This window comes from Colobus angolensis, unplaced genomic scaffold (genome assembly GCF_000951035.1).
Source record: "Colobus angolensis palliatus isolate OR3802 unplaced genomic scaffold, Cang.pa_1.0 Scaffold24, whole genome shotgun sequence".
NCBI lineage: Eukaryota > Metazoa > Chordata > Mammalia > Primates > Cercopithecidae > Colobus > Colobus angolensis.
Window position 1 is genome coordinate 10,886,311 of NW_012115599.1, and position 9,353 is coordinate 10,895,663.

General features: G+C 42.6%; 1 protein-coding gene across 1 annotated transcript in view; it reads left to right on the plus strand.

The window, feature by feature from the left end:
• The window catches only part of PXT1 (peroxisomal, testis specific 1), a 58,071-nt gene that overhangs the window by 18,460 nt on the left and 30,258 nt on the right, over positions 1–9,353 (plus strand). The window contains exon 3 of the mRNA XM_011945350.1: positions 3,689–3,866. Coding sequence (XP_011800740.1) covers positions 3,815–3,866 — 52 coding nt within the window. The 5' untranslated portion in view covers positions 3,689–3,814. The remainder of the gene's footprint in view (positions 1–3,688; positions 3,867–9,353) is intronic.

Consider the following 9,353-nt stretch of genomic DNA (forward strand, 5'->3'; position numbering starts at 1 on the left):
TCATGAATTCTGAGATTTCCTGGTTATATATAATATTTTCAGGTAGGGCCAACATTTCTTAAGGGTAATTATGCAATTTTTTTTTTTTTTTTTTTTGAGACAAGGTCTCACTCTGTTGCCCAGATTGGAGTGCAGTGGTGCCATCTTGGCTCACTGCAACCTCTGCCTCCCAGGCTCAAGCTATTCTTCTGCCTCAGCCTCCTGAGTAGCTGAGATTACAGGCATGCGCCACCATGCCCAGCTACTTTTTGTATTTTTAGTAGAGACGGGGTTTCACCATGTTGGCCAGGCTGTTCTGGAACTCCTGACCTCAATTGATCCACCTGCCTCTGCCTCCCAAAGTGCTGGGTTTACAAGGGTGAGCCACTGCGCCCAGCCTGGTAATTATCCAGTTATACTAACAGTTACATAAAACAGCATAGTGTTTTTCTGACATTTATGTACATATATATGTATATATTTTTTCTTTTTTTTTTTTCTGGGGACAAGGTCTCACTCTGTACCCCAGGCTGGAATGCAGTGGTGTAAACACGACTCATTGCAGCCTCAATTTTCCAGACTCAAGTGATTCTCCCACCTCAGCTTCCCGAGTAGCTGGGATTACAAGTGTGCGCCACCACTAGGCTAATTTTTGTATTTTTTTGTAGAGACCAGATTTCACCATGTTGCCCAGGCTATTCTCAAACTCCTGAGCTCAAGCAATCAGCCCACTTCGGCCTCCGAAAGTATTGGGATTCCAGGCATAAGCCACACTGCTTCTGGTCCTGACATATATTTTAAAATAAGTTTTAGGCTGTGCACAGTGGCTCATGCGTGTAATCCCAACACTTTGGGAGGCCGAGGAGGATGGATCACCTGAGGTCAGGAGTTTGAGACCCGCCTGGCCAACTTGGTGAAACCCCATCTCTACTAAAAATACAGAAATTAGCTGGGCTTGGTGGCACCACTGCACTATAGCCTGGGTGACAGAGCGAGAGACTCCGTCTCAAAAAAAAAAGGTTTTAGATGAAAAATATAATTAGCATTAATTATTTTCAATAAATACCTATTAACATACTGCAGTATTGTTTGGGGGAAATTATAATAAAAACCTACTTGGGAAAAATAAAATCCAACATTCTTGATAGTTTAGTTTAAAAGGCTGTGGTTAGATATTTTATTCTCAGTTGTCTAGCAATGTTACATGAATGACTAGTACAAAATGACAGTTTCACAATGGGCTGATGGGTAAAGCTGTCAGCCAGCTCTTTCAGGTAAGAACCTCGCCTGGTAGCTGCATCTTGATTATCAACTTTGCTCATTTAGGAACAGTTTTTTTTTTTGAGTTTTGCTCTGTCGCCCAGGCTGGAGTGCAGTGGCACAATCTCGGCTCACTGCAACCTGCACCTCTAGGGTTCAAACCATTCTCCTGCCTCAGCCTCCTGAGTAGCTGGGACTACAGGCGCGTGCCATCACACCGGCTAATTTTTTGAATTTTTAGTGGAGACGGGGTTTCACCGTGTTAGCCAGGATGGTCTTGATCTTCTGACCTCATGATCCACCCGCCTCGGCCTCCGAAAGTGCTGAATTACAGGCGTGAGCCACCGCACCCAGCCAGGAATTTTAATACTTTTATCAGTTCATCCAGGTCTGATCTGGCTCTGACACATGAGCTGAACAGCATGTCTTACTTGACAAACCAAATTAGGGTCAGAAGTTTGCCTAAATAGTCCAGTTAAAATGCCAGGCTGCCCAAGGCACTAAAAATGCCCAGAAACCCACAACAACTCATTTCTCAGCTCTCTGTCCCCCAGTCTGGCCTGAATTACAAACTTAAGCAATATATTGAGGTAGCATTCTACACTGGAAAATGTGGTACATTTGAAAAACGATGAGTCACGATTCTATTTGACAGTCTTTCTCCCCTTGGTTTGTATGGCTGGCTGTCCTAAAGTACAGTACAGTAGCCACTCATTGCATGTGGCTTCCGAGTACCCAAAATGTGGCTAGTCTGAATTGAGATGTGCTGTAAGTGCAAAATGCATACCAGATTTTGAAGACTTAAATTAATAAGAATGTAAAATAATTCATTAATAATTTTTTATATTGATTACATGTTGAAATGACAATATTTGGATTTATTTGGGGATATATTAGAGTAAATAAAATATATCATTAAAATTAATTTCACTCACTTCTTTTTACTTATTAAATGTAGCTACTAGAAAACTTAAAACTATATATGTGGTTCACTTATTTGTATTAGACAGCACTGATGTAAGGCTCCTGAAGTCCGCCTCTATTATCTTAGCAGCTCATTGTGGTCTTATCCATTCTTTCCCTTTGCAGTAACTTAGATTTAGAAGTTAGAATAGCAGGTAGATTTAGGAGGTAGAATAGAAAGTTTTGAACCCTGTGGCCACCCTTCAAGTCAAAAGAATTAAATGCCCAGGAAGACAACAAAAGTCATAATGCGGCCGGGTATGGTGACTCACGCCTGTGATCTCAGCACTTTGGGAGGCCGAGGCGGGCAGATCACGAGGTCAAGAGTTCAAGACCAGCCTGGCCAACATGGTGAAACCCCGTCTCTACTAAAAATATAAAAATTAGCTGGGCGTGGTGGCACACACCTGTAATCCCAGCTACTCAGGAGGATGAGGCAGGAGAATTGCTTGAACCTGAGAGGGAGAGGTTGCAGTGAGCCGAGATGTGCACTCCAGCCAAGATGTGCACTCCAGCCAAGATGTGCACTCCAGCCAAGATGTGCACTCCAGCCTGGGCAACAGAGCAAGACTCCATCTCAAAAAAAAAAAAAAAAGTCTTAATGCAATTCTTCATCTCATTTGGATTTATTCTACAATATTGGAGGGGAAAAGGGAAAGGGGGCAGGAGAGTATCTGCAGAGACAGAATGTGTGTGTATGAAGGATCAAAGAGGACTATGAGAATTATTTTGGGGAGGAAACACACACACCCACGAGGAAATAGGACAAAGAGTGTGTTGTATTCCATCTCTACCCCTCTCCACCTCTCTAGGTTTTGATCTACTTTATTTTGACTATACCAATTTTTCTGTCTTTTTCTCAGTGTACCAATTTACACACTTCCCCTGATGGAATGTGGCTCTTGAAAAGAAAAGAGGCCAGGCGCCGTGGCTCACGCCTGTAATCCCAACACTTTGGGAGGCTGAGGCGGGCGGATCACCTGAGGTCAGGAGTTTGAGACCAGCCTGGCCAACATGGTGAAACCCTGTCTCTACTAAAAATACAAAATTAGCCAGGTCTCTACTAAAAATACAAAATTAGCACATGCCTGTAATCCCAGCTGCTCAGGAGACTGAGGCAGGAGAATTGCTTGAACCCAGGAGGCAGAGGTAGCAGTGAGCCGAGATGGCGCCATGGCATTCCAGCCTGGGCAACAAGAGTGAAACTCCACCTAAGAAAAAAAAAGAGAGAGAGAGAAGAAAGACTAATGGGAGATAAGGATGCAGGCAGGTGTAATAGGTGATAAGGATGCAGCAGCCTAGAAAGATGTTTAACTAAATTGAAAAAGACCTTAGGGATCACTGGTCCACCTTCTACTCTAATTCATAACTCTCTTATATGTGGAATAAATGCTGCTGATATTGTTAAAACATTAATATTTATCCAAAATACCAAATATTTAACTGAGAAATGGGGGAAAGCCTCTGAAAATATGTTTTTCAACAGGGAAAAAACAAGAAGAAAAAACATGATGGTATTGTTTATGAAACTAAAGAAGTTCTCAATCCATCTCCCAAAGTAACAAATTGTTGCAAATCACTGTGGGTAAAATACAGTTTTCAGAAGGCATACATGACCCAACTTGTCAGCTCTCAGCCAGTTCCAGCAATGTCAAGGAACCCAGGTAAGATCTTATTTGGATTAAACTAAGATAAATAGTTTACTTAGCATGTGTTTTTCTTGATATTAAGACCATAAAATTGGACATTATATATATTTATTTATTTATTTTATTATTATTATTTTTTTGAGATGGAGTCTCACTCAGTCGCCCAGGCTGGAGTGCAGTGGTGCGATCTTGGTTCTCTGCAACCTCTGGCTCCTGGGTTTAAGTGATTCTCCTGCCTCAGCCTCCCGAGTAGCTGGGATTGCAGGTGCCCACTACCACGCCTGGCTAATTTTTTCATATTTTTAGTAGAGACGGGGTTTCACCATGTTGGCCAGGCTGGTGTTGAACCCCTGACCTCAATTGATCCCCCCTCATAGGCCTCCCAAAGTGCTAGAATTACAGGCGTGAGTCACTGTGCCTGAATCACATTAAATATATTATTTAAATATGAACTATAAGAAAATCTGTTCATCCTGGTTCTTAGGTGGCAAAAATCTAAAAGTGACTTTGCTTCATGGTACTAAATCTCTTTAGTTTCTATTAGCCCTGAATCATTGCTGTGACGACCAATTAAGGTAATCCCAAATGGGCTAAAAATAGATCAAATTTATCTTTTAATAAAAATTAGTCTTTAAATTGGACCTGATAGTGTCTGCATTGTTAAGGTAGGGAACATTCAGATTAGATTTCTTCTTGATTTTGCCACTAGAAGAGAGAACATGAAGGAAAGATAAATTTGAAATTTTACGTTACAAAAATGTGAATCCTAAATGTCCCAGAATGCTGGAAAAGTAAAGTTTTATGTTTTGAAGAGCATTAAAGGGCAGTGTTAGGTAAATTTATGAGGTTTTAGACTCTTAGATAAAAAATATGCTAGATACCCGAGAGGGATTATGAACATTAATTTCAACCTAATATCTAATTTTAAAATAATTACATGCCTCCTGAGAAAGTGGAAATTTCAAGCATCCTGATAGTTGCTTGCCACCACACCAAATACGTTTTTTTGTTTTTGTTTTGTTTTTTGGAGACAGAATGTCAACTTTGTCGCCCAGGTCGCAGTGCAGTGGTATAGTCTCGGTTCACTGCAACCTCCGCCTCCCGGATTCAAGTGATTCTCCTGCCTCAGCCTCCCAAGTAGCTGGGATTACAGGCGTCTGACACTACGCCGGGCTAATTTTTATATTTTTAATAGAGCCGGGGGGTTTCCACCATGTTGGCCAGGCTGGACTCCTGACCTCAAGTGATCCGCCGGCCTCGGCCTCCCAAAGTGCTGGGATTACAGGCGTGAGCCACCGCGCCCGGCCTGCCTGGTATCCATTTTTTAGAAAGCACTGAATTGACTGAAATTTTGAATCTTCTTTCTTTTTTTTTTTTGAGACAGTCTCGTTCTGTCGCCCAGGCTGGAGTGCAGTGGCGCGATCTCTGCTCACTGCAAGCTCCGCCTCCTGGGTGCCCGCCATTCTCCTGCCTCAGCCTCCCGAGTAGCTGGGACTACAGGCGCCCGCTACCACGCCCGACTAATTTTTGTATTTGTAGTAGACGGGGTTTCACCGTGTTAGTCAGGATGGTCTCGATCTCCTGACGCCGTGATCCGCCCGCCTCGGCCTCGCGAAGTGCTGGGATTACAGGCGTGAGCCACCGCGCCCCGCCTGAATCTTCATTTGTTAATTCCGTTGTCAACAATTATTCCTCAAAGTCTGAGATTGTGTCACCTATAAACACGTTCTAGGAACTTGTATTTATTTTTGAGACGTCATTCACTTAACATAAAGTTCACCCTTTTAAAGTGCACAGTACAGAGGGTTTTAGTATACTCACAAAGTTGTGCAATCGTCGCCACTATTCTAAGATTTTATATTTTATTGTAAACCCTTTCCAGTATTTTCACACTCCACCTCCTGATCCTCAGATTCCTTGTGAAGCTGATCGCTGTCTTCCAGGTGTTCTGTGGGCGTTGCTACTTTTGCCTCAAATGCTTTTCTAATTACAGTTTCACTTCAAAAGAAGAGGCAGGTGAAGAGTTACTAACGCTACTGCCCTTGATTTATAGAGTAACAACCCACTAGCTAAAGTACATGCTTGTTTCATACCTAGAACTCTCGTTTTAACATACGCGAGTTATATGTCAAATCTTATTTTGACATATGACTGGTAGTCTGGTGAGCCACCAATGTGCTTTCAATGCCTCCCGAACAATTAGAAACCAGGGATCTCCCTATAAAGAGGTGCCTCCCATGTCCTTCCACTTCTGGCCCAGGAGACCCAAGTTGCCTTTCTGTTCAGGCAGCAGCGCATTTCTCCCCTTCATCTTTATGATACCACTGAAGAAATGAGGGACGTGCGGAATGAGGGGGCGCGAACTTGTTATTACGGCGTCGAGAACGCCAGAGTAACCAAGGACGAATCGAGTAACGCTGGCGCGCATAATTCGGGTACAGCGCCTGCCTAACTGCAGCGCCCGCCAGTAGCCCGAGGCGAGCTACGCGCGCGCCGCCGCCGGCCGCGCCACCATGCGCCCTCCCCATTGGCCACAGCTGGACCACGTGACCTCTATCGCCTAACCTGCTCGTCCGCGCGCGCTTTTTCCTCCACAGAAAGCCTAGGGAGGGAGCGGGGTTCTCACGGGTGCGCGAGGTCGTTCGGAGGACCTGGGGGCGCTCTCTGGCGGGGAGCCTGAGACAATGCCTAAGTACTGTCCAGAGGAAAACTCTTACTGAGGAAGCGGAAGATTGAGGAGGTCCACCTCTCCCCTCAGTGGCTTCTGTTCGGGGCTGTGACACAGACAGACTGAAAATGGAAATCACAGGCCTTTCATTGGCAGGAATGTGACTCGCTGAAGCCAAGATTTATCGCTTTGGGGGCGCTCTACACATACAAACCTAACTCTTCGGGGGAAAATACATAATTTTTGCCTGGGGAATTCAAAGCCACTTTTTCTTAGAAGAGTTGAGGGTCGTGGGAAATCCGGAGCAACCATCCTGATACACATCATTTAAGGGAAATTAGAAACTCCTGGGGAAACAAAGATGAGTAAAAGCAAAAGGAGGCCCTGCGCACCATTGCTGTGCGGGAATGGAATGATTTGACAAGGGCCAGAAGTGTAATAATTACGGATAGGAAAGGGCTAAATAAATGTGTGTGCGTGTGTGTGTAAGTAGTATAAATGGGAAATATAATTGTAGAATTCAGTAGAGTTCAATTTAACTTATTTTTCTCTTTAAGAGTGCTTGGATGCTTTGCTTACTTTTGCTTTTTTTAATTTTTTGCTTCGAAGACTTACCAACCCTGCCTCCTCTAGATAAACATTTTCTTTTTTAATTCGTTCATTCCAGAAATACTAGAACCTACTGTATTCCAGGCACTGTGCTAGGTACTGAGATGACAATAATAAATAAAAACAGTACCAGTTCCTTCAATCATGGAGCATATGGTCTGGTAAAGGAAGCAGACAGTAGTTAATTGCACGTATCAATGTTAAATATAATGTGGTAAGTGCTAAGGAGAGGTCTAGATGCCATAATGGGGGATTTGACCTAGCAGGGAGATCAAAGAAGGCTTGCCTCAAGATGCAACCCCTGACATGAGACCTGAAGGGGTTAAGGGGGATGGAGGTTGCAGACAGAGGGAGCAGCTTGCACAAGGGAGCATTGGGAGCCTCTCCTCTTCCAATGACTGCCCACCTCACCCATTTCCACTATACATACATTCATCTTGCCCCTCAGTTCTCAGAAGACATTTGTTCTCTTAATTCCAAGTTCTTAGGGAGTGCCTGGTTGTAACCTACAATGATTGTTAAAGACAGTGTTACCCAATAGGTAAGTATACATAATATCAATATACATTTAATATACAATATATATTAATATACAGTCTAATATGCATTATCTGTTGTTTTGTATAAGAAAAATATACAATGACTGTAACAAATCGTAGGATATGATATATTCCAATAGAACTAAAAGTGCTGTAGACAAAGTAGTGAGAGATCACATGATTTTGGAAGACTCAAAAAAGGCATCTTAGCGAAAGTAATTTTCAAAAATCATTGAGGTAAGATTTGGTCAGATAAAGATACAATTTAGTTAGAGCATAAGGTTCTAAAAGAAGAGTAAGGAGGTTGGACCAATCAGTTGAAACATTCCAAGGGCCTTGAAAACCAGTCTAAAGAGTTTGTAGAAACCAAGCTAGTGCAGTGGCTTGCCTCTGAAATCCCAGCTATTCCAGAGGCTGAGATGGGAGGATTGCTTGAGCCCAGGAGTTTGAGATCAGCCTGGGCAATGTAGCAAAACACACTGTCTAAAATATTTTTAAAAGTCTGTAGAAACTAAAAAATTCTATTTAAGTTTTAAGAACTCTCCTGAGATACTTTTTCTCCCCTAATATTTGTCTTGGAAAATTTTAAATCTACAGAAAAGTGGCAAAATTAACTCTATGGTTACTCATAAACCCTTCCCACAGATTAGTCAGTTTTGTTTTGTTTTGCTTTTTTTGAGACAGGGTCTTACTCAGTCGCTCAGACTGAAGTGCAGTAGTGCGATCGTAGCTCATGGCAGCCTCGAACTCCTGGGCTCAAGTGGTCTTCCTGCCTCAGCCTCCCAAGTAGCTGGGACCATAGGCATGCATCACTGGGCCCAGCTAATTTTTTGTTTTTTGTAGAGATAGTATCTCACTTTGTTGCCCAGGCTCATCTTAACTCCTGGGCTCAAGTGATCCTGCCTTGTCATCCCAAAATGTTGGGATTATAGACATTAGCCACACCTGGCCTTGGTTTTTTGTTGTTGTTGTTTAATTTTGCCTCATTTGCTTTATTCTAAGAACAAGGATATTTTTATGCATAACCACAATACGACACTTGCGAGATACTTTTTATTTGAGACAGAGTCTCTATCTGTTGCCCAAGCTGGAGCGCAGTGGCACAGTCTCAGCTTGCTGCAACCTCCGCCTCCTGGGTTCAAGGGATCTTCTTGCCTCAACCTTCCCAGTAGCTGGAATTACAGGCACACACCACCATGCCCAGCTAATTTTTTTGTATTTTTAGTAGAGATGGGGTTTCACCATGTTGGCCAGGCTGTTCTCAAACTCCTGACCTCAGGTGATCTGCCTGCCTTGGACTCCCAAAGTGCTGGAATTACAGGTGTGAGTCACCGCACCTGGCCCTGAGATACTTTTAAATTTAAATTTTGAATAAGTATTTATTAATTAATAAGTGACTTACCAATTTTAGTTTCATACCACATTGTAAGTGCTATATGTTTGCTTAATACATTTTCTTGGCTAGAAAAATAAAAAGAATGAAAAGGCATACAGCGAAGACTGTCTCTTTCAGTTCTCACTCCCCTAGTTCCCTATCTTAGGCAACTATTGTTCTTAGATTCTCAGGTATCTTTCCAGAATTTCTTTATGCAAACATGGACAATTGTGAATATGGATTTTTGTTCCTATTTTTGGATGAAAAGAATCGTATTAAGCACACAATTCTTTTTTTTTTTTTTTTTTTTT